The following is a 26,366-nucleotide window of genomic DNA, read 5'->3' as shown; positions in this document are numbered from 1 at the left end:
ACATAAAGTGAAAACAAAATGTACACCCTGTAGACATTGTGTTGTCAGTCGGAGTATTTTGTCTGCAGGAACTTTAAAGTCGTCTTTTAAAGTGAAGCGTTCAGAGCCCCAATTATAGGAGAAGTCATTCGAGGATGAGGCAGCTGCATTAATAGTAACTGAGAATACTTAATTCAAGATCTAAACGCCCAGTAGTGTGTACGTGTGATCTGTGCAGCCTTAATTAATACAGCTAAACATAAACAGGCAAGGTAATTTGATTCCCAAAAGCATTTAGACTGTCTGAGATGTTCCTTTTCCAAATGAGAAATGCTGCCTCTTACTCCTAATGCAGGAGAGATTGGTCTTGACTGAAACACGTGTTCAGAATAAAGACAGAGAAAAAACAACACAAATGTCAAATGAGTGGGTATGGAAACTAAAAAGCGTTAGCCATTGACTTGAATCTTTCCTAAGGAGACATAGCATTATTACTGCAGCCTATGGGGAAATATAAAGCCAGCTTGCTAATGTTTACTTACATCTTTTGTGTCACTGTGTGTTTTACAGTTTGTTACGGGTGACTGCTCCTGTGGATACACCAGCTGCTACAGAAGAATGTGCGATTTTGTGATTTTTCTGCACTTTGTGAGTAATAGATCAATTGTGCTCTATGATTCATGCATTTATGGCGTATGTATATTAAAGGTCCCCTATTATACTGTTTTTCATCAATATATTACAGCTCTCAGATATATACAAAACATGTCTCTGAAGTGTTTGGCTCCAAACACCAAACAGATCATTGCAGCATTACCCATAATCCCCTCTGTTTCAGCCCTGTTTCAAAAGTGCTGATTCTCTGTCTGTTACTTTAGATGAAAATAAGGAGCCCCTCCCCACGCCCCTCTGAGAGACATTTGGTTACAAAGAACACAATGGTGCTCTAGGAGGATATTCGGGTGATAAGGGGGGGGGGGGGGGGTACCTTGGTTGCTGATTGGCTAATGGTTACACAAACCAACACACCGTTATGACATCATAAAGTGGCCAAAATCTGAAAAGCTCATTTTCTGAAAGGTTTTATAGAAATGGATCAGGACAAAAAGAGAGAGAATCTTTTTTCCTGAAACTGTCAGAGTCTTTTTACACAGAGGGGACATATGTTGATGTAGAAGAGACATGAAGAAGAGGGGACACATGTTGATGTAGAAGAGACATGAAGAAGAGGGGACACATGTTGATGTAGAAGAAACATGAAGAAGAGGGGACACATGTTGATGTAGAAGAGACATGAAGAAGAGGGGACACATGTTGATGTAGAAGAGAGATGAAGAAGAGGGGACACATGTTGATGAAGAAGAGACATGAAGAAGAGGGGACACATGTTGATGTAGAAGAGACATGAAGAAGAGGGGACACATGTTGATGTAGAAGAGACATGAAGAAGAGGGGACACATGTTGATGTAGAAGAGACATGAAGAAGAGGGGACACATGTTGATGTAGAAGAGACATGAACGAGTGGATTTTGCATAATAGGTGACCTTTAAGCATTTCCTGGCAGAGATAGTGTCGACAATTGTGAGCTAATATTAATTTGGCGGGTCCAACCACCAACGTCAACAAGTCTGGGTCTCATATCTAGAGAGTGTTGTTGACAGAGGGCAAATGGTAACACTTTAGATGAGTTTGGGTACAGAAAAACTATTTGCACTGGTTTTTAGAAAGGGTTATTCCAGTTCCTCCTTCTGTGATGATTTAAGGCCAGTCTGGTTTTTCAGTGGAGCCAGGAATCTGAAATTCATGAGCTAATGAATAACCTACATTATCATTCATTAACATTTTCCAGTGACGTGCGGTGTGGTTCATGGCTGGTGAGGCACTGACTCTTTCAGAGTCAGATTTACAAATATTATATTCTGACTTTAATCGAAATATTCTGTTATTTTCAAAAGCTTTTTTGGTCTGATGTTTCGATTCATTTTAAACAGACCGTTCAACAAAAGGATAGGCTAACCACAATCTAAATATTGGATTGTTCTTTCTTAGTAAGATCCCATTTTCATTACAATTGGGGTCTTACCTTGACTTGAAGATGAAGTCCATGCTCTCCTTCTGGACAACAATCTCTATTACTTTTTTGTAAAAGTCCTCCTTATCTTCCTGTAGTTTCAAAAGTCTAGTTTGTTGTTTGTGTCGCGTCTACCGTCTCTGCGTAGAATAACAGTAGCAACAAGGACCTGTGGGCTCACTTGCGCCCCCTTCAGTGCGGCAGAGGTTATGGCTGCCTCCCCTGGTGCTTTTTTCATTGCCGTTGTACGGCGAGCCTAAATATCATATATACGTGAAATAAGTTATTTAGAGACTATGGATGGCGAGGATAAATGTAATAAAGGGATCTACAAACATTACATTGGTGACCTACAGTGAGATGGTGCAGGCATGCGCTTAGGGCCCGCTTTCCAGCCAGTTTCTGTGAGGTGACGCATTTTGAGGTGAGGCAGAGCTCATCTGTGCCTCACCTCACCTCACCACACAGTAACTGCCTTGAGCGCGCTCACAAAATAAGTGCCCGCGCTAAATTAGTGCCCGCGCTCGAGCAAGTTACTGTGGGTTTACGTGAGGCAGAGCTCGTCCCTGCCTCACTTCTCATCGCTACCCGTAGTTGTAGCGGAGCTCGGCAAATTTGCTGATTTTGACTATAAAAAGCGATTGGAATCATACATAAATCACATTTACAACACAGATCAGTGGAGACATTTTATTATTATTACTATTTAGTTTTTTTCTTTAGTTGTTTTTCCGTTACATTGTAGTATGACCAGTCTATGAGTATGACAGGTGAGGCTCTGCCTCCCCTGACTGCACGTCGCTGACATTTTCCCACATTTATGCTGCTACAAAACATTGTTACAGTTATGAGTAAAGGCCAGTGTGATCTAAGCAGTGAGGTTTAAGTTTTCTGAACAACAAGGCAAATCAAAGTGTTGTTGGATATAAGCAGCAGATCGTTGATGCAAGAGAGAAATGGATAAAGCTATATTTATTTTTGATATATATGAGCCACATCTAAATCTACAATATATGAAATGTTAAAAAATGTAAGAGTTACCAAATAATGGTCATTTTCAGGTACATAGATTTTGGGTTTCTGCAAAAACTTTGTTGATACTTTTTTCCTCAGTGAATAAAATATACTATTATTTAAAGGTCCCATGTCATGCTTTTCTGGTTATTACCCGTCCCCTTGTGTGTTATGAAGCTTGTTCTGCATGTAAACGGTCTGCAGAGTCACAAACCTTCAAAGTACACCCTGTAGCGAGAAAAACTCTAACACAGACCTCACTATGCTGCCCCAGAACGCCTCGTTGAAGATTTTTCATTTTTCCATTTTTTTCTTCCGGGAACCAAGTGAAGTGACCATACCCAAATGGACCAATCCGTGGAGCTCCTCATAAATACACACTCTCTCAGCGGCGAAACTGTGACGTGCTGGTGGGGGTGCTAGTGTAGCCTTGCAGATTGGAACATTGAACAATATAAATATATTCTAGTAGACCTCAACAATGGAATTATGATCAGTAGAAATGGCCATGACATGGGACCTTTAACTTACAACTCTGTTAATAATGAGGGAAACCATAACATAATTATGTACATACTGTATGTGTGGCCTCTAATTAAAAACCTTGCATTATACTCGCTTTACCATTCAATCAGCAGCCAGCGTAGAACTGACTAATTGTAATTATATGTAATCAAACACTCTGCGTTAAATCACAAGAACTCGGGAAACCATTAAATGGATAAACATGATATTTAATAAAAAGCTAATAACGGGCCATTTTCAATTAAATCATATTATTTCTGTTCTGGCACCACTTTTTCTCTTTTTACAGCTTTTCCAATGACTTATTTCAGGACGACCAATCTGATCTGCTTTTGTATAAGGGCACCCTACCCTGCCTAGTGGTTAGAGTACATCTGTAGTAATGGTTACAAACTAAAGACCCTGTGCACCAAAGCTCTGCAGGGGGTATAATGGTAAACGTATGAGAACAGAACATAATGTAACATTACCAGCACTCATAGAGCCTCAACCCCCCTGACATGAAGAGGGGACAAAGAGAAGAAAAACTCCCAGAGAGCATCAAAGTACCACCACGAGCTGTTCCTTTCCTGTCTGCAACATCACATTAGTTTTAAAAGCACCCTGCTGGGAGCCCAGCGAAAGGTCAGCCGTTCTGCACGGACAAAAGAGAGACTTCCTGCTGCAAGACACTCTGACAGGTTAGTTGACCCCCCCTCTTACATCGTCTCTGGACTAAAACCACCAGACTCAGGGACAGCTTCATCCCACTGGCCATGTGACTGTTAAACACCTTTTGAAAGAACATCCACAAGATTCATCTGTTTGCAACTTCAATATTCCAATTACTTGTATATAGACTATTCTGCATTATTTATATTATATTTTATTTGTACTTACTTGCACTATTTTATCTGTTTTATTGTGTTGCATTGGAGGAGCCTGAATGTAAAATGTGCAACATGGAGGTTGACAATACTATAAATGACAGAGCTGATTCCTATGTTTTTTAATTAGATTTAATTGACAGAATAATAATTGTTGCTGGGATGGACGTCCATTTGACTGCAGCCTTAACTGAAATTGAAGATTGACTAAAATACATTTTCCTGAGCGGGATGATGCAATCTACTCAAAAACATTGACTTTAAATAAATGTATTATGTCAACACATAATGTCATTCACATAACTGTATTAGGTTAGTTGTAAGCAATAATATTAAGTTGAATCTAATAGTTTTGTATTTAAATGTAAAACTATTGCTTTCAACTAACCTAATACAGTTATGTGAAATCTGTACATTTAATTAAAGTTTACCTGTTTAAAATGAAATTTGTTTTAGGTTGACTTACGAAATCTGTCCAGGGACTACAGATGAAAAATAGCCTCTTTGCTAATAACTCTGGCATTTTTACAGAAATGTTGATTAATGTGCACTGTCCCTGTTAAATAAATGAATACAAAAATAAAAAATATTGATAAAAAAGTAAATGATTCAGTTTTTTCAGCAGGAAGTCTAATCACAGGTGTCACCTGTGATTCTACGGACAAAAGAGACACTTCGTGCTGTGAAACTTGGACAGCTACGGTTATACTTACAGGTGCATTGCTACGGGAAGCTATTCCTGAAGCTTTCTGGCCAGGATTTCGACATTATGCCGGCCACTTTCTCCCACTGACTGAGAGAAGGTCAGCAGGTATGCTATGGTGAGTGCAGAACAGGTACTTACAACAGGGGTAATTGAGCAGCACGATGTCGTCCAACGCGATGTACCCCTGCCGCTCCTCGGAGACGGTCGCTTCAAAGATGACCTGTGGAAGACAATGGGTAAATTAAATGAACACAGACCATTACATCTTGAGTGGCAAGTAGACAGACGAAGTAGGAAATTAGAGGGAAGGAGTACAAAGGCCTGTAAAAAACAGACAGATTTTCCATTAATTCCACCAAGAATTAAGAAAGCTCCATTATCCGTTATCTTGAAGGTTTTGTGCTAAAGTTTTCTGTATTTTAATAACAGCTGTAATATAAGTTATTGGCAGGGCAACCTTTTCTTCTCTTTACAATTGCATAGGGATATAGTTATAATATCAATATTTGGTTACTGTTGCCATCAAACCTCAACAATTTAGAGCCGAAAAAGGGCCTGCGGAGCTTTAACCTGTTGTGTTCGTTTCCCCCCCCTTACTTTGGTGTTCGCGGTAACATTTGACCGGTCCTGTTTTAACTGCTATTACATGAACACAAAAACCATTAATCATCACCAAATGTAATTTAACACCCTTTCAAACTGTAAATATTGTATCAGAGTAATTGTATACATGAAAAACTAGACAATGAACATCATTGTGTGCCAGGTGTGATCCATGTGGGGGGATGGGCACATGTATGTATCAAATTGTTCTCTGTGTGTGTGTGTGGTGTGTGGTGTGTGTGTTGTGTGTGTGTGTGTGTGGTGTGTGTGTGTGGTGTGTGTGTGTGTGTGTGTGTGTGTGTGTGTGTGTGTGTGTGTGTGTGTGTGTGTGTGTGTGTGTGTGTGTGTGTGTGTGTGTGTGTATTTGCAATCCAATTTTCTGGCAATAAAATAGCTTGCTTGTCTAAATGCAAATCCCAGTGCCAAACTAAATCTTATCCTGATGTTTCCTCCACGCCTTTATCTAAATGGGTATTTTATTTATTTATATTGGGGGGGGGGGTTTCTTATCTGGATCAATATCTGAGGAAAGCCAATTGAAGCTAATTTGTATATTTGAAGTAAGTAAATAACATTAATTTGATTCATCTGTTTCCATGGCAAACCACGAACAGGTAAATAAATGCTCGATCAAAAACAATGACCCAACCATTACTCAACATAACACAAAGACCTGAAAGTCATTAACTTCACAAAACATACTGCACGGGGAATCGTATTTATAAAACCCCATCTAGTGTCAGATGTCAACATTTGAATCTCAGGTCAACCCTAACCCAGTTAATTCACTAGATGTCTATATTTCCTTCTATTCCCCTGTACAATACTCGGTCAAATGCATGCTGTTACTTAACTCTCAGTTAGTTATTATTAATTGTTGCTGGGTTGCGTTTAGGGATTTTGAAACATCTCACATGAGCTCATTCTTAGTATTTCCATGCAATATTTTTGCTAACCTGCTTGTTGGACTGGACTGGGACTTTGTTGTCTCCTTGCAAGTCACTGGAAAGCTGATTTACCAGCAGATATGACCATCGAAGACCATTCTTATTAATCCCAAAGTTTAGGACAGTTAGGAACAGTTTGCACCTCATGGGTACATTTGTTGACAAAGAACAAAAGATGCATTTGCTAGGTCACAAAAGTCCAATAGGTGGAACTCCAAGTGAAGATTGTTAAATTACAAAAGCTTCCAGATTGTTCAAATCCATACAGAACCCTTTGACGCTAATTCAGGAAATTGCAGAAGCCGAGCCACAGATTATTAGCTAACTCGATGTAATGCTTGTAGAATACAGTCAAGGGAATTATAAAATAATTAAGTCCACCAAAAGTCTGCGCTGAATCTTCACAATCTAACAAATGCAACTTATCACTACCATCATTATACACTCAGACATAAAGATTGGAGAAGCGGTAGGATACCAGGTGCATAAGCTCCTTCGAAGACTCAAAGACAATAGGCAGTAAATTGTGGCAAACTTTAAAGGTAGGGTAGGTAAGAATGGAGAAACCAGCTCGCTAGAATCTGAAAGTACGCAGCCGAAACAATCTGCCCCTTCCTTCAGACTTCCTTACAGAGCCCCTCCTCCAACACACACGGACGCGCACATGACCAATGAGGGCACAAGATAAGTTTGTGCACGAGATGGAAGGCTGACAGGCAGGTAGGCCATCCAGTTACTTTAGCCGGGCCGGCTCAGATGATTGGTCGTGCTTTTTACAGCGCCACGGCTTCCACAGGTGACATTTTATGTATTTATTGTCAAAGTATTTAATGTATTCATTGCTATCGGGATGTTAAGAGCATTCCATGGGATATAACAAGTGTTTCTGAAGTGAATTACCTACCTACCTTTAATTACTCAGTTTCAACAATATAGAAACATAAACAAAGGAAACTCACACAAGATGAAAAACAGTCAGAAACTAGAAGTGCACTCACAGACTGCTGACCTTTGCATGAGTGAAAATAAATGTGTGTATCTGCCCCGTCACTCAAACCCACTCCAAAATTAAATGGATTTGTCCTTGGCATGTACTGCACTATTCCAGCATTTTTAGATTTCAGAATAATCCTGCAGACTAACAGACTAACCAAAATGAAACACACTTGTTGTAACCCTAACTCTAGACTCAAAGATGGTCAACTTTCAAAGAACTTTCAAAATGGCAACTCATCTTGGTTTAGTTTTCTCATAAGTAAAGTCGTACACTGCACAGATCATGAATAAATCTCTCTTCTGGCGCTTTAATCAATCCATACGGCAGCTGCAGGAGTCCTTAAACGCATCCTAAATATTCACTCAGTCATCTAAATAAGGCGGGAGCATGCGGAGCCTCAGAGTGGATGGAGAGCCTCCCAGAGAGAGGCAAAGTCATCCAGGGCTTCCCAGCAGTGATTACAGTCAGCAGAGCCCAAATCATTCCCTCTACAATGCTGTGTGTGTGTGTGTGTGTGTGTGTGTGTGTGTGTGTGTGTGTGTGTGTGTGTGTGTGTGTGTGTGTGTGTGTGTGTGTGTGTGTGTGTGTGTGTGTGTGTGTGTGTGTGTGTGTGGCCTAGCATTACTATACTTGTGGGGACCTACATATGTTTACATAGTCACGTGTGGGGACTCGCCTCCCTTATGGAGGTCCCCATGAGGGGAATCATTCATTTTAGGGTGAAGACTTGGTTAGGTTTAGGATTAGGGTTAGGGTAAGGTTAAGGGTTAGGGTTAGGCATGTGTTGGTTATTGTTAAGGTTAGGATAAGTCTCCAGGAAATGCATGAAAGTCAATGTAATGTCCCCTGAAGTGATGTATACATGGTATGTGTGTGTGTGTGTGTGTGTTTCAGCCACTAGTTATTTATGTCAAACCCAGTAGAAGTCAGTCTGTGAGATTATTTATTTGGTTGTGTTGTCTGTATTTGATTTGCAGCTTGTTTCTCTATGTGGTTGTATAAACTCTGAACTCTAAGGCGTGAGTGTGTTAACAGCTGGTTTTCAGTGTGTGTGTGTGTGTGTGTGTGTGTGTGTGTGTGTGTGTGTGTGTGTGTGTGTGTGTGTGTGTGTGTGTGTGTGTGTGTGTGTGTTCTACCCACTAGTTATGCATGTCAAAGCACAGTGGAAGTCAGTGTGTGACTGCGCACTCAGACGGGCAATAGATTGCAAAGTTGACAATACATCAGGCTTTAAGTGCCCGGGGCCAATCAATACCACAAAAGGCCTTGGCAGATGGATACCGACTAAAGGCTTTCTTTCCACTAATTTATTTTTATTTTTCATTCCTATGCTGGGCCATTAGAGACGTCAGACCGATTAACTCTTCAATTCATCACGCGTCAATGCGCCCACCACCATCGATTCACTCGTTAAGCCTCTGCATCTGGGCTCGCTCTCAGTGTGTTTCAGCGCCACGCTGCCAGACGCTCGGGAACTTGGCGCCCAATATCGGTGCAAACGTAAACCACATATATTATGCAAATGAATACAATGCTGTTTGCTCTGCACATACAAAGCAGAGCGCTGAAAATGAGACGGTTTGCTGAGTGTTTGAAGCTACAGTACAAATTCAATACACTGCAGATGCAGAAAACACAATGGGATAACAAAAAACATTTCACCAATTTAACAATAAATATAAAATATACTTATATTTCGTTCCTGTATTTGTTATATGTTAGGATCAGGGTTAGTTGCTGTAGTAAGTTTCTGTGTTTGGTCGAGTTGTCTGTCTTTGAAACATTGGATTGTGTCTCTATTTTCTAAGTGCATTTATGAGTCACCAATGTTTTGGTTTCTGTATTTGTTCGGCATGTCGGATTTTGCTTATGTTGTCCTACTAAGTTTGTTTATTTGGTTAAGTTGTTTGTATGTGAACCATTATATCATGTCTCTATTTTCAGATGTATTTGTGCATGTTTCTATATTTGCTTATGCTGTGTTCATTTGACGCTTGTTTCTCTATGTGGTTGTGTTTTCTTTACTTGTGTGCATACATTTTCTGCATTTGGCTGCGTTTTCTGTGTTTGCTCAGCTGCCCATTTCATTCATATGTTTCTGCACACATGCTTTATATGCATTTCTCCATTTTCCCATTATGTATTTCTGCACCTTTTTTCCGTGCATGAAATTCAATTGGTAAAGCTGTTTTCTTCAGTTTTAGGCTTTATCTGTGTGTGTTTTCTCAGTCGCAATGTGTTAAGCTGTCAGGTCCGCTGTAGGCAGGAAAGATATAAGAAGATGTATGTAGAGGAAAACTGCAGGTGAAGATAGAAGGAAACACCTTGCACAGAAGGAGGAGATAGAGAGTGGAAAGGTAAGACTTAAGCCATACTGATAGTGTTTGTCATGACAGGGCCTGATAGCATCTTTAATATTTGATAGCAAAGTTTCACCCTTTTCCAATCCTCACACGAGACGGCATGGAGGAAAATGTATTTCTCCAAACAAAATGGCTTTTATCTAATTGAATAAATCCAGTTCGAGGTGATGTCATTCTCCAGCCACCTCTTGTTGTTAAATGAACGACATGTAACACAGAAGAAGCACAATTTGTGAAGTGTGATTCAAGGTTTGGTTTACTGCAAACAGCAGGGTGCCATCTCCCGAGATGGATCGTTGTGTTGTTGTCGCACATGAAATGAAAGGAAACTAATCCAAATCAGAAGACAGGCCACACAAGAACAGCAAGTGGAGACGGTTAAAAAGCACCTGGACAGTATTTGATGCAAAAAAGCAAGCAGGCATTTTAATATTCACCTCCTGCAGAGTGGAGTTCGGCTCATAAACCTCAATGCCGGAGAGTTGATAGTGTAGCTCAACAAAATCCATACAGAAACCACGGAGGCCTCGCAGTGAAAACATAAAGTCACCGGTGGCAGTAAAAAGGATGAATTAAAAACAAGATTTGCACAGTAATTAATATTTCTCCGGCTTTTACTTTTATTATAGCGCTGCAGAAATTATTTATGTGTGTGCATTATTGATGACGCTGCTCTCAATATGTGCCATCAATCTTCACGAGGACTTTGATAATTTAACGACTTACAAGCAATCATGTGAGAGTCACGCATCCAGTACAAACTCCTCCTGCTAACTTACAAATCTCTCCACTCCCTAGCCCCTCCATACATCTCTGACCTCCTTCAGCCCTACACCCCCTCTCGTCACCTGCGGTCCTCTGACAAAGGGCTGCTCTCCATCCAGCGCTCCAAGCTGAAAACATTTGGCAACAGAGCCTTCAGTGTCGCAGCCCCCACCCTCTGGAATTCTCTCCCCTGTGCAATCAGGAATGCAGACACTCTGGACACCTTCAAAAAACACCTCAAACACCATCTGTTCACTCAGGCCTTTGGCCTCAACTAATATACAGTACTCAGCAACCTGTTCCTGTTTTTGTTTTCTTCAGCCTATGTATCTTTATTATTACTTTTTGTTTTGTTACTTCCCATTGTAAAGCGTCCTTGGGTTTCGTGAAAGGCGCTATATAAATTGAAATTATTATTATTATTATTATCATCTGAAGAATGTGCTGAGCAGGAATTGAAACAAGGTTCTGTTCATTGATTTCTCCGGCGAGAATGAGGCTATTGATCCGTATTGGCAATGTGGCGGGAAAACATTGAAATATATGAAGCGTGAAGACAAAAAGTCAGGTGTAGAGTTTTAGTGTGATGCAGGAGGAAGAGACCGCGCATTGTGGATGTCTTGTTGTTGTGTGTGTGTGGTGTGTGTGTGTGTGTGTGTGTGTGTGTGGTGTGTGTGTGTGGTGTGTGTGTGTGTGTGTGTGTGTGTGTGTGTGGTGTGTGTGTGTGTGTGTGTGTGTGTGTGTGTGTGTGTGTGTGTGTGTGTGTGTGTGTGTGTGTGTGTGTGTGTGTGTGTGTTGTGTGTGTGTGTGTGTGTGTGTTGTGTGTGTGTGTGTGTGTGTGTGTGTGTGTGTGTTTCAGCCACTAGTTATCTATGTCAAAGCCAGTGGAAGTCAGTCTGTGAGATTATTTATTTGGTTGTCTTGTCTGTATTTGATTTGCAGCTTGTTTCTCTATGTGGTTGTATGCTGTAGTTTCTATTTGCAGTTTATTTATACATTACGACAAACTCTGAACTCTAAGGTGTGAGTGTGTTAACAGCTGGTAAGTTGTGATTTCAGTGTGTGTTCTACCCACTAGTTATGCATGTCAAAGCACAGTGGAAGTCAGTGTGTGACTGCGCACTCAGAGAGCATGAAGCAGAATTCTCACTTCAGCATCAAAGAAAAAACAAATAAGCCTAAGAAAAAAATATTTCGAGTTTGCTTTGCAGAAAAGTAAATAGGTAGATGCAGCTTTACCGATTGTATTGGTGATTATAAGTGAAGAACATAGTGACATCACTATGTAACCCTCACGGACCTACTGGGTGGCTCTCCAACACATTGTATGTGATAGGCTAAGGGGCGGGACATCTCTAAACTGGTTGACCAGAGGTGCTGCAGCACAGGTATGAGGAAAATAAAGAGCTTTTTGAACATTAAAGCATGGAGACATGTAGAGACGCTACATACTGATATACACCTGAACATCAGCAGGAGAGGACTCTTTAAAGTAGAGACACTACATACTGATATACACCTGAACATCAGCAGGAGAGGACTCTTTAAAGTAGAGACACTACATACTGATATACACCTGAACATCAGCAGGAGAGGACTCTTTAAAGTAGAGACGCTACATACTGATATACACCTGAACATCAGCAGGAGAGGACTCTTTAAAGTAGAGACACTAGATACTGATATACACCTGAACATCAGCAGGAGAGGACTCTTTAAAGTAGAGACACTACATACTGATATACACCTGAACATCAGCAGGAGAGGACTCTTTAAAGTAGAGACACTAGATACTGATATACACCTGAACATCAGCAGGAGAGGACTCTTTAAAGTAGAGACACTAGATACTGATATACACCTGAACATCAGCAGGAGAGGACTCTTTAAAGTAGAGACACTACATACTGATATACACCTGAACATCAGCAGGAGAGGACTCTTTAAAGTAGAGACACTAGATACTGATATACACCTGAACATCAGCAGGAGAGGACTCTTTAAAGTAGAGACACTACATACTGATATACACCTGAACATCAGCAGGAGAGGACTCTTTAAAGTAGAGACACTACATACTGATATACACCTGAACATCAGCAGGAGAGGACTCTTTAAAGTAGAGACACTACATACTGATATACACCTGAACATCAGCAGGAGAGGACTCTTTAAAGTAGAGACACTACATACTGATATACACCTGAACATCAGCAGGAGAGGACTCTTTAAAGTAGAGACACTACATACTGATATACACCTGAACATCAGCAGGAGAGGACTCTTTAAAGTAGAGACACTACATACTGATATACACCTGAACATCAGCAGGAGAGGACTCTTTAAAATAGAGACACTACATACTGATATACACCTGAACATCAGCAGGAGAGGACTCTTTAAAGTAGAGACACTACATACTGATATACACCTGAACATCAGCAGGAGAGGACTCTTTAAAATAGAGACACTACATACTGATATACACCTGAACATCAGCAACAGAGGACTCTTTAAAGCAGAGACACTACATACTGATATACACCTGAACATCAGCAGGAGAGGACTCTTTAAAGTAGAGACACTACATACTGATATACACCTGAACATCAGCAGGAGAGGACTCTTTAAAGTAGATACACTACATACTGATATACACCTGAACATCAGGAGGAGAGGACTCTTTAAAGTAGAGACACTACATACTGATATACACCTGAACATCAGCAGGAGAGGACTCTTTAAAGTAGAGACACTACATACTGATATACACCTGAACATCAGCAGGAGAGGACTCTTTAAAGTAGAGACACTACATACTGATATACACCTGAACATCAGCAGGAGAGGACTCTTTAAAGTAGATACACTACATACTGATATACACCTGAACATCAGCAGGAGAGGACTCTTTAAAGTAGAGACACTACATACTGATATACACCTGGACATCAGCAGGAGAGGACTCTTTAAAGTAGAGACACTACATACTGATATACACCTGAACATCAGCAAGAGAGGACTCTTTAAAGTAGAGACACTACATAATGATATACACCTGAACATCAGCAGGAGAGGACTCTTTAAAGTAGAGACACTACAGACTGATATACACCTGAACATCAGCAGGAGAGCACTCTTTAAAGTAGAGACACTACATACTGATATACACCTGAACATTAGCAGGAGAGGACTCTTTAAAGTAGAGACACTACATACTGATATACACCTGAACATCAGCAGGAGAGGACTCTTTAAAGTAGAGACACTACATACTGATATACACCTGAACATCAGCAGGAGAGGACTCTTTAAAGTAGATACACTACATACTGATATACACCTGAACATCAGCAGGAGAGGACTCTTTAAAGTAGAGACACTACATACTGATATACACCTGAACATCAGCAGGAGAGGACTCTTTAAAGTAGAGACACTACATACTGATATACACCTGAACATCAGCAGGAGAGGACTCTTTAAAGTAGAGACACTACATACTGATATACACCTGAACATCAGCAGGAGAGGACTCTTTAAAGTAGAGACACTACATACTGATATACACCTGAACATCAGCAGGAGAGGACTCTTTAAAGTAGAGACACTACATACTGATATACAGCTGAAAATGAGCAGAATATGTGCTCTTTAACACTGGTTAAACTATTGGCTGTGAATCTGATTTGATCAGCATGTGACATCTGAGTTCATGACCTGGGTCTCACACTTCTACACTTTGGTGAACACACTTATCTTTTGGGAGATGGGACTTTGGCTTGTCATTGAAGGACAGCAGAGAACATTGATCCGACAGCCTCACTCTCTCCCTGTCAGACAGACTGTGGGAGGTACAGTAGGTGCTAAGGAGAAGCTATTTCCGAAACATTGGCTTCTCACCATTTCTGGATGTATTGGTTTCCTCCCTCACTGCTTGGTCCTCCTTATCTATCTTAATTCCCAGTTCATTTCACTATTAAGCCCGCTTCTCTCTTATCTTTCCTCCATCTCTCCTATATACTTTCCTATTGTGTTGTAGCTTCTTTCACCCAGGGAGTGAAGCAGTGTGGCAGAAATAAGGTTGGATAAATTATTACTTTTAGTCTTCAGGGTTTTCTTGAATGTTCTTGGTTGCCAGCCTGAAATAAGGTCTGTGGTTAACACAAACTGAAGAGACTTTTATTCTACGACATAAAATACGTCAGCAAATAATGTTAGCCGCCTTTAGCTTAGCTTTTTACTTCAGAAATCATAACGTGTTGTTATTATGTGGAGATTATCCTGCTGAATAAAACGTGTAAGTATCATAAGCGTGTGTTTGCTGCAGATATTATTTTTGGCAATAATCCAAAATCACATGGAGAAATCCCACTGGCTTTTTGTGTAGGGAACGAGGTAGATGCTAACTTCTGTGTCTGCCTACAAAAATAAATCATCACTGAACCACTAGTTTAGTCTAACTAGTGGTTAGTCTAAGATTAGTCTAATAACCAAAGTGTCCATTAGGTGTTAGGAGGAACAAGATCGAGATGGTATTTGTGTCACGATGGAGGAAAGTGGACTGATTTCGTAAAACCTCATAGGCCAGATAGTATTTTTACAAGCGTATGATTTCACTGTGAAGTCCTGATCACTCCGTAATGTTCGTATTGTTCGTACTTTTTACTGTTTTTATTTGATCTTTGTGTAAAAAAAAGAAAAAGGCATTTCTGACAGACAAACTTAAGATGTACAATTACTATGTCTTGAAAAAACACTGTGTAATTGTTTGCTGCCAAATGTCAATACAATTGAGATGGTGCCTCTTTAAAAAGTACCCTCTTCCTCCTTGGGAACACGGCCCTCTCCTCCTCATCCTCTCCCTCCACTGGGACTCACAGCTCGGCCCCACAGGGCTCCACTTATCTGTCGATAAAGATCTCTGTCCAGCTCTCTGACGCCTGCAGGCCGCAGAGGAGCTGAGAGGACTTCCACTTCAGAGGGCTAGGGGGGGGGGAAGTGTGTGTGTGTGTGTGTGTGTGTGTGTGTGTGTGTGTGTGTGTGTGTGTGTGTGTGTGTGTGTGGTGTGTGTGTGTGTGTGTGTGTGTGTGTGTGTGGTGTGTGTGTGTGTGTGTGTGTGTGTGTGGTGTGTGTGTGTGTGTGTGTGTGTGTGTGTGTGTGTGTGTGTGTGTGTGTGAAACAAACACTGGTGGAAGTGGTGGTTTAGATTAAATGGAAAAAAAAACATCCCTGTGATCAGCGAGCATCAACACCCTGAGGAAACACAGACTGCTACAGAGATATGTTGGACTGGGATCAGCTTTTGCATTTTGCCATCACTGATATGAGATTTAATAATCCAGTGCCAATATTTCTGGGTAATGCACGGGTCAGTCAGCTTCTTAACATGTCTTCTTTGAAACTATTGGAACAGAAACACATCCAAAAATACACATTACATTACATTGCATTTAGCTGACGCTTTTATCCAAAGCGACTTACATTAAGTGCATTCGACCAACAAGAGACAAACTGGAAGAAAACAGAATCATATAAGTACATCAGGTTTCATAGAGCTAAAACATTTCAAGTGCTACTCAACTGGCTTTAGATAAGCCAGTGCTTTGTTAGTATATAAGTGCTTTGTTAGTAATTCTATCGCTCGAAGTGGAGTCGAAAGAGATTAGTTTTCAGTCTGCGCCGGAAGATGTGTAAGCTATCTGCTGTCCTGATGTCAATGGGGAGCTCATTCCACCATCTTGGAGCCAGGATAGCAAACCCACGTGTGCACATGAGGGTTTTATTTAACTAACTAAATCGATTTGCGTCTCTTAATTTCACCAAATGTAGCATTACATAACGCCTCATTTGCATGTTTAAACATTACATAACATTTTAAAGAGGACTTGTTTAGTTGTGGTTTTCCCTTTCCTTTAGTGTGTTCTATAGCTTTGTGTGCTTGTAAATGGTCTGCAAAGGCTAAAATCCCTGTGTTTCTCTCCCGATCACAACGTCTGGACCTAGTGTTTCAATGAGCACACGACATGAGAAGTTCAGTGAAGCTCACCACCAGCAACTCTCGCTTTTCCACCCATCAGCTCAGCTCTACCTGCTTCATTATGTGCTGCCTGTCAGACAGCTTTATAGGACAAATAAAGCAATCTGTTTAGTTGTCTACACGCCCGACGGGGGGACTTGAGAGAACAGCGGCTCCCATCACTCAGCCAGCTTGGACACACATCACCAGTGGATTACATTGCTTATGCACGCCTGTCCAAATGGTAAACACTGCGGCGCTAAAGCAAACTCCCCGCATGAGCCGAGTTGTCTGATGCTACACCTCGGCTTCCCTTAGAGATCACCCCTCCACCTCCTCCTCCTCCTCCTCCTCCTCCTCCTCCTCCACCTCCACCTCCATCTCCATCTCCATCTCCATCTCCATCTCCACCTCCACCTCCACCTCCACCTCCACCTCCTCTGCAAGACAGACAAACTTCTCTCATCCTCACCGAGGGGAAGAAAATCATTACTTTAAATCAGTTTGGCTGTTTGTGCGAGTGGCTTACGGCGGCAGAGGATGGAGAAGCCGTCCTCATTGATCTGTGCAGCGCTCTAATCTCATTAACTGGCTCTTGATTTATTGAGAAGGGTCCCACGGTGCACCAAGGTTATGGAAGCAGAAGCCCAACCGGCTCCTCCGCAATGGGGGTCGCGTGCAATTGAGGTCAATTGACTGTTTGGACCCACGCTCCCACCAGCCTTCTCATTAACGCCTGTTGTTTTTTTTTAGGGGGGTCGGCAGGCTTGGTGTGAAGAAAGACAGCGTTAGGGAATAAATGATCGGCTGTAATGAGGTGAGGCAGTCATCAGAACCTTACAAGCTACACAACAGCGCTAATAATGCAGCATCGACAACACAGGCATCAAACGGAGATATTGATTACACTGCAGCATGCGGGTAAATGGACCAATAAATAAAGGTACAATGCAAACACACGCCCACTGTGATTGTCCACCTATTGAGCTAATGTGATTTATGGCACAGCCGCAATTAGCTAATTCTTCCATGTATATGAAGGATAGGGGGACGGTAATCACGCTGGTAGTAGAAGGTTCAGTACACAGGGACCAATGAGATGGTTAAGTGCCCTGCTAAGTGAAAATTCAAGACATTTATAAGGCCTGAGTCGGGATTTAGTTAATAACAATACAAATGAGAGAGATGCTGATGCTAGCATGTGTAATGTTTCTCATAATTCTTTATAGGCTACACAATGTTAGGGTTACAATTGAACAGAACGGACCTGACATTATGATTTATTCACAATGAGTTCAATCAGTGAAATCGTGGTGTATGACAGATCATTACACTTTGAGTATTGAGCTATTCTGTTTTCTGATTTATTTTTATTAGTCAATTTATTGAACATGTCAGAAACAAAAACATACAACAATAATATATATATATTCTCTTTTTTCCTTTTTTTCTCACTCAAATTAATAATTATAACAAAGTACAAAAACAATAATAAAAAAACAATAATAATTCTCAAATAGTATAGATTTTCCTATCCTATCTGATACTGTATAGATTCGCAAAAACACTATTTAAATATAATATCATAATAAAATAACTTTTTTAAATATCACCTCATATGCAAGTCTTTGTGCAGGTGTGGCTAAAACGTATCATATTGCCGATTATTGCCAACATACATCTCCATTATGGTGAAATATACAATATTATTAAGTAAGGATGCATAGATATATATTCTGTGCATTGGTACATGCAGAGTTTTGCTTCTGCAATTAAGATAACATTCACCAACTGGCCGATGTTTATCTGTTGTGTTGCATCCATCTTGCAGCGGCTAAATGCGTGGTTGGTTATTTTTGATCGGATTTGGACACCAGTACCAAAGGTAGGAGAGTAACAGGTGAAGTGCACAAATGTAATTCCGTACATGTAGTTTTAAGCTAGCTAGACAAATAAACTGCAACAAGGCAGTGATGCTGATCTTATCAAAGACAAATCATGCTTCTTTAAAAAAGGTAGGCTATGAAGTTCAGTAAACCTATCCCTTTTTGAAGCGTTGTGCAGTTAAGTAGTTCACAACATAAATCAATGAAGTGAGAAATCACTCAAAATAAGAATCAGTTTTCTGACTGTCACCTAATTACTTAGCGATCACTTAGCTGATATTGTCAGCACTGCTGAGAGGACAGGATTGGATTTATGAACGGCTGCTCCAGAAGAAGCAGATTAAAAAGATGTGAAAGCAGCAGAGGAAGGGATATCCTGACTTTAAGTCCTGAGGAATCGCCAAACGCCAAAAACACCAGATCCTACATATCCCATAATTCCTCTTTCCGGTTACATTTCTAATTTCCTCACACAAGACCTCCGTGCCTTACCACAGTATCTGGCACTATATCGGATAGGACCACCATACTAAATTGTTTTAATGAGCATTTTGTGTCCTGTGGCTCTCTGTTTCATTCTGTTTCTAATTCTGCTTCTGTGAACACCACAGTCGGTGACTCAGAACAATGTGGTCTGGAAAACCCCTTCAGTTTTACTCCTTTTACTGTTGATGTTGTTCGTGAAGTCTTAACCAAGCTAGATCCTAAAAAGCCGGCTGGTCCGGACAACGTAGAACCTTTCTTTTTAAAGATAGCTGCAGATTTTATTGCTCCACCTCTTACTACTCTTTTTAACCTCTCTCTCAGCACGAACAAAATCCCAAAAGTATGGAAGTCAGCTTATGTCCTGCCACTACTAAAAGGAGGGGAGGCCACCTTATTAAACAATTATAGACCCATCTCTAAGTTGTCAGTTCTGGCCAAGGTTCTTGAACGCTTAGTGAGTGAACAAGTAAAGGAGTTTTTATGTAACAATGACATCCTGTCTAAACATCAGTCAGGCTTCAGAAAGCAACACAGCACCATCACTGCCACAATGAAAGTGGTAAATGACATTACGAGTATTTTAGATAATAAGCAGAGTTGTGCAGCTCTATTTATTGACCTATCCAAAGCTTTTGATACTGTCGATCATCGCATTTTGAAGCAGAGGCTAGTCAGTATTGGCATATCCAGCCATGCAGTGGGTTGGTTTGTGAACTACCTCTCTGAAAGGTCCCAATGTGTTCAGTTTGATGGGCTGTCTTCTGAGTGGTTAAACATCACTAATGGTGTTCCTCAAGGTTCAGTTTTAGGTCCACTATTATTCTCTATCTATATTAATAGTTTAGGTGAAAATGTCGAAGGAGCAACCTTACATTTTTATGCGGACGATACCGTTATGTACTGTGCAGGTCCCTCGATTAACGAGGCTGTTGTTAAATTACAGGCTGTTTTTAACATTATTCAGGCTCAGCTCTCTGAGCTTAAGCTTCTTTTAAATGTGGATAAAACCAAGGTAATGCTCTTTTCTAAAGCTAAAGCTAAAAATACACCAGAGACTGCTTTGGATATTGTAACTACGCAAGAAATACAACTTGAAGTGGTTACCTGTTACAAATACTTGGGTATCTGGCTTGATGACTGTCTCACTTTTAAACTTCATGTCAATAACCTGCTTAAAAAGCTGAGGGTTAGGCTCGGTTTCTTTTACAGAAATAAGTCCTGTTTCTCGCTTGAGGCCAGGAAAAGGCTAGTCACTGTGACTTTTTACCTGTGCTGGATTATGGTGATTTGTTATAGATGAATGCACCTGCCAATTACCTGAGCAAGTTAGATGCTGCCTATCACAGTGCACTGAGATTTTTGACAAATTGTAAAGCACTTACGCATCACTGTACCCTGTATACCAAGGCGGTTATGCCATCACTTACTGTACGGAGGCTCAGTCACTGGTACTTTTTCATTTACAAAGCCATGTTGGATAAACTACCATCTTATATCTGCTCCCTGATCTCTCGGCGAATTGAAAGTACTTATTGCCTGAGATCGCATGCTGTGGTTTTATTAAATGTGCCAAGTGCTAGGACTGTCTTAGGGAAGAAAGCTTTGAGATGTGCAGCTCCACTAACATGGAACAGTCTGCAAAAAGAATGGAAAATTACCAAGCTAGTACCACTACATGTTTTTAAAGCTCGGTTGGATGCTACACAATCAGATGCTGTTGGTACCTGTCCATGTGGTTAAATATGTAAATTGTAATCCCTGTACATTTTGCTGTATGATGTCCTTTTGTTGTTCTGTTGTTTATGTTTTTATGTCTTCTTGTGGAACCTACTGCTGCAGGTCTCCCTTGAAAAAGAGATCATTGATCTCAATGGGATTTTACCTGGATAAATAAAGGTTTTGAATTGAATTGAATTGAAGAGTGTCTGAAGTCTTTCTGTCAAACTGATCTTCATGGGTAGAAATCTGTGGTGTTCTCCTTTAACTTCAAGTGACAGAGCTTCAATTTATATTTATTACATAACAGAAGAACGACTTTGGCAGAACAAACTGTCTTGAAGCTACAAATGTCTTTCCTCCTGCATGCAACACTGAAATAAAGGGAGCATTTGACAGGGTTTTATTGAAAAGATACAGTTTAAAATGTTTGGACTTTGGACAAATTATAGTGAGCGTGGGTGGGATATTTCATTTGGATCCAATAAAAAAAACTGAAATATTTCTATATTTCTCACGAGGTGCTGAAATGAGACCAGAATAGAGTGTGATGATTACTGATCTTAAAGCCCCCTGGTTTCACAGCTTTAATATTTAATGTACAGAGAAACACTTAAGACTGCATAAGGACGCAGAGCCGCCAAGGTCCTTTCCATAAGTGGAGAATAATGTTTGTATCTGCCCATGATGAGGATCTGCTCCAAAATTAAATGGGTTCTTTGTTGGCCAATGATACACACGTCCACTACAGAATCAAACCTGAAGTCTTTCTGTGATCCTGCTGACAAACCAACACCATACCAACACATCAAACCAAAACATTGGTGAGGTTTCAGGTTGAGTAAAGGTTTGAAAAGGGACATTTAACTGGAAAATGTAAGTGGAATTTATTAATGTCAGCCCTTAAAGGTGGGGTAGGTAAGTTTGAGAAACCGGCTCGAGATACACTTGTTGTTATATTCCATGGAATGTTCTTAACATCCCGATAGCAATGAATATCTTAAGTGCTTTGACAAAAAATCCATTAAAAAATGTCATCTGTGGAAGCCGTAATACTGTAAAAAGCACGACCAATCATTTTAGCCGGCCTACCTGCCTGTCAGCCTTCCATCTGTGCACAAACTTATCTCGTGCCCTCATTGGTCATGTACGCGTTTGTGTGTGTTGGAGGAGGGGCTCTGTAAGGAAGTGGCAGATTTTTTCAGGTTGTGCATTTTCAAATCCTTTACCTTAAATTACCTACCCCACCTTTAAGCTGATATCACACTTGTGACGTAACTTTTTTCCAATTGGAAATCAATGATTAAACAAGTGAGATTAAAAAAACACAGAAATCTCTCAAACTATCGAACAGATTGTGTGTGTGCTTGCAGGACCTCATAGCTCATATTAAGAAGGCAATTGAGAAAAACCTTTATCAGATTCAGTAGCTCCAAATTGGACTCTTTGTATTGCATTACATTACATTACTGACACTTCATGCAAAGCAACTTGTAAAACACCCCCACACCTTTGGCCATGCAATATGTTGCATTTTGGGTGATCTGCAGATCAGGGAGGCTGTGGCTCACTGGGATAGTGTTTGGACCTTCGGATCAGGGGAGCACAAGTTCAATCCCCGCTGTGTCCCTGGACCAGACACTTCTCCCTAAGTTGCTCCTCTGGGGATTGTCCACAGTATTGATTATATGTAAGTCGCTTTGGATAAAAGTGTCTAACAAGTAACATGTAATGTAATGTCAGGGGTTACAGGTTAAATGCTATAAGTATTAAGATAACCCCAAATGACTACCTTATGCGTGTCTATCATATTGAAGTGTATGTCTGTCGCTTTGGATAAAAGCATCAGCCAAATACAATGTAATAATGTAGAGTTTGTTGCTTTGACATGTTGTCTGCCGAGGCTAGGGACTGAACCACTGACCCTCCGTTTGGTAGACGATCATGTCCAGCCATAACTACTTCGCCATGTAGTACAAAGCCTTGTACATATCCCATATTCTATAGACATGTATATAGTCTTTTTGCACTACTTTTTATTTTGTATTTCTGTATTTTATTATATATGTTGCATTGTTGGAGGAGCTCGGTTCAGAAGATGTTCATTGCGAACACTGTAGCCTTGTGCATATGACCTTAAAGCCTTTGAATTGGTGTTTTTTGGGGTAAATGTGCAGCTTTGTGCAGCTCTTACCTGGTATTCGCTGGGCCAGAAGGTGCTGACGGCGAGCTCCACCTGGTGCCACTGGCGGCCCTGGGAGCCGGAGATATTCCACACGGCGCTGCCCTTGGGGCCCCCGTTGACCCGGATGAAGACCTGCAGGTCTCCGGGGCTGTGGCCGTCACGGCTGTACAGGAAGTAGCTGAACTGGATGCAGTGTGTGTCGTTCTCACTGAGCGGGAGCAAGAGAAGCTGAGCGCGCTGACCACCGAAATGCTGCGAGGAGTTCACCATCATGAAGGAGCCTGCAGGGAGGATAAAGACACGTTAGGACAAGGCAAGGCAAGTTTATTTATATAGCACCTTTCAACACACGGCAATTCAAAGTGCTTTACAAAAATGAAAGACATGAAGAGCATTAAGATGATGGCGTTTAAAAACACTCATTTAAAAGCAAAGATAATAAAACATGAATAACGGTACAGGAATTAAAGTCACAGTGCAGTGTGAGGTACACACATCTGAAATGTTTAGCTCTGACTCTCAATCATTGCTCACTTTTTAGCAGAAATAGTTTTCTTTGACCTCACTTTCTTTCTACCTTCTTTGTTAACTTATCCTTTAGTTATTTCAAGTGTTTCATGCTAAACGAACCGCCCTTTGGAACCCAATATTCCGAAAAATTCAACGGATCCTGTCCCTATTGTGAATTTGCTCCCAGATATTCATGTGGCTTGCTCGTTTTGAACCCCATATGTAACCCCAATACACGTAGGGGACTTTAACCACCTATGGGTGGACGTAAGGACAAATGTTTCTGTAAAGTAAAATGGTGCTGGTCAACGTGTTTGAGAAGATTTCAATGTCCCTGACAAAAGGGAGAAATTCTGGTCCAATGTAATTTGATTCATCACTTGAAAATAAATTAAAACATTTGAGTCATAGAAATCCCTAAACATATTCGAATATCCAATCAATAACTTTCAAAACGCCAAACAACGTTGGGAAATGGGATCGACTGCGGAAGTCAGAAAATACGGGATATTATAAACGAGAATTCAGAGCTTTCATTTCAGGAACTAAAGAATACACATAAACTTAAATATTTTAGATTTTTGCAATTAGAATGTTGAATGTAAGCCATTTAATTTTCCATATATTTAGTTGTGTTCTTATTTGTATATTGGCTTAGAGATAATGATTCATCTTACACTAACATTGCAAATGTCTGAGAGTCAATGTTTATAAAAACCTAAAATACATGTTGTTGGATAACTTGCTTTTCTGAGCTTGCAAGTATATGTGCAGATGTTTAAATTAAACTCACAGAAAGTGTTGACTTTGTGCTTTAGCATCCTGAAAGTGCCACGCAGTGCATTTTTACTATCAAACACCGGCTTAAACACAGCTTAGCGGTAACTGCTTCAACAGATAAAGAGCCGTTTGAAACTTTAGTGCTAATAAAACACAACGACCTTGCCAAGCAAAGACTCGTTTTAGAAACATCGGCGGCTATAAGCTCCACACTCCTTCTTCTCAATGAGCAGCCATTTCTGCACCTTCACCTGTCGGGCTATCTGAGTGACCTGAAGTAGGAAACATAACAACATCCACCTCCAACTCGGATAGATATGTCATGTTGGTTTCACCCGCTGAAGAACGTCCGCTTTCTTATTTTATTTCTAAGTCTCTGAATAAGATCCCGAGAGCCAAAGTTGACAGGCTCAAGGTTGTTACCCAGAATATCTGTGTTATCCTCACGGGCAATTTTGTCTTTTTTTCAGAGTGTCTCTCGCTGCTTTTTCCACCAGGCATCCGTCAGTTTTGCAGCACCGCCTCTGATCTGGTGTGTTCAAAGCTGAGGCGCTGGGTGTCAGACCGGGCTTTCGTTTTGGTCGGAGGTTCAGAGAGTCACTGCTGGCAGAAGAAATGCTCCGAACACGAGGGCACGGTAATGACGGGCGTAAAGAGGGAGCTGAGCCTCTGACCGTGGCCTCCACAGAGCAGGGAAAGATCAATGTGGAGTGTACTTTTTATTTTAACTAGAAATTATCCTTTTTGGACTTCCTAGAAACCCATTGTAAATAAAGGTTACAGCATAAAAAACGTTTAACCTTTAAACGATCTCTATGAAGCCAGAAAATTGATTTTTTTTTTTTTAAAGTGCTTTCTCTAAATGTGTTATGGTTACATTTGTGATTTTAAAAAACTCACTTTTGTAGCAAAAAGCCAAAAGCTTTTTAGCCAAAGCACTTACAATGGTTTGGGTCTTATTAAAAGCTAATGTACTTTGTCTTTGACTTTATTAGGATCCCAATTAACAATAGTATTAGTATTAACATACTTCCTTGTTTTAAATGGTCCAACCCAATGTGTGGAATAAAATATTTTTTCTACTAAATGATTAGTTTTCCAACCATTTCCATCGTTTTCAACCCATAAAATGCTCATTATCAGTTTGTATCACAAACTTGACAATAACTCATTGCAAGTACACGCACATTGTGAAATAATCGTATTTTGTGTGCCTATCATGTGCTTTAAGTTGTGAATTAAAACTAAACTAGTTGGTTAGGTCTCTGAAAAGATTCATTTCGGACAAAAATAAATACGTGTGTTATGCAACTTGAGTAACAAATGTACATCATGTTAGTTTAATAAGGGACATGCGTAAAATGTACCCATGAAAGTCCAGGGATTTTTGTATCCGTCCATCTGGAATCCTCGAACTTGGTGGCATTTCATAATTACTTTTGTTACGCTAGTTAATGTGCTGACTTTTGATAATACACTGCACATTTCCTGTGTTTATTTGACACATCTATCCATCCTGAACTCGCTCTTTAAAACTACATCTCCTGACATTCTCCCTTGCTCTTGTCATAGTATCTACTGCCACTAGAGGTCGTCGCCTTACAAATTTGAGATTATACTAGACGATGACGGCCTACTGAGCCAATTAAGAGGTAAGAATATCTATCCTCCCGATTGCAACTGAGAGCACTAGGGGTGTAACGGTATCCGTATTCGTCCCGTACCGTCGTGGTTCGGACGTCACGGTTCGGACGTCACGGTTCGGCACATGCAGTCACACGGCGAATACGCCTTTTTTGGGAAAAAAGTCTGTCACTCAGGGCAGTATCCACTACACTATATATAATCCAGGAGGCGGTATTGCGCCTAAAAGCCAGCCGCCCGTAAATAACAAATGAAGAACAAGAACAAAACACAACAACACGAACACAATATATGAAGAAGAA

The 26,366-nt window shown here is 40.6% G+C and overlaps 1 protein-coding gene across 7 annotated transcripts in view; it reads right to left on the bottom strand.

Moving 5' to 3' along the window:
• ptprua (protein tyrosine phosphatase receptor type Ua) overlaps positions 1-26,366 on the bottom strand; it is a 271,078-nt gene that overhangs the window by 110,914 nt on the left and 133,798 nt on the right. For all 7 annotated transcript variants that reach the window (XM_034236684.1, XM_034236686.1, XM_034236685.1 and 4 more), the window contains exons 3-4: positions 23,140-23,411; positions 5,302-5,383 (exon numbers count right to left, since the gene is read on the bottom strand). In XM_034236684.1, coding sequence (XP_034092575.1) covers positions 5,302-5,383; positions 23,140-23,411 — 354 coding nt within the window. The remainder of the gene's footprint in view (positions 1-5,301; positions 5,384-23,139; positions 23,412-26,366) is intronic.

This window comes from Gymnodraco acuticeps, unplaced genomic scaffold (genome assembly GCF_902827175.1).
Source record: "Gymnodraco acuticeps unplaced genomic scaffold, fGymAcu1.1, whole genome shotgun sequence".
NCBI classification, from domain to species: Eukaryota; Metazoa; Chordata; class Actinopteri; order Perciformes; family Bathydraconidae; genus Gymnodraco; species Gymnodraco acuticeps.
This window is presented reverse-complemented; position numbering and strand designations above follow the sequence as displayed.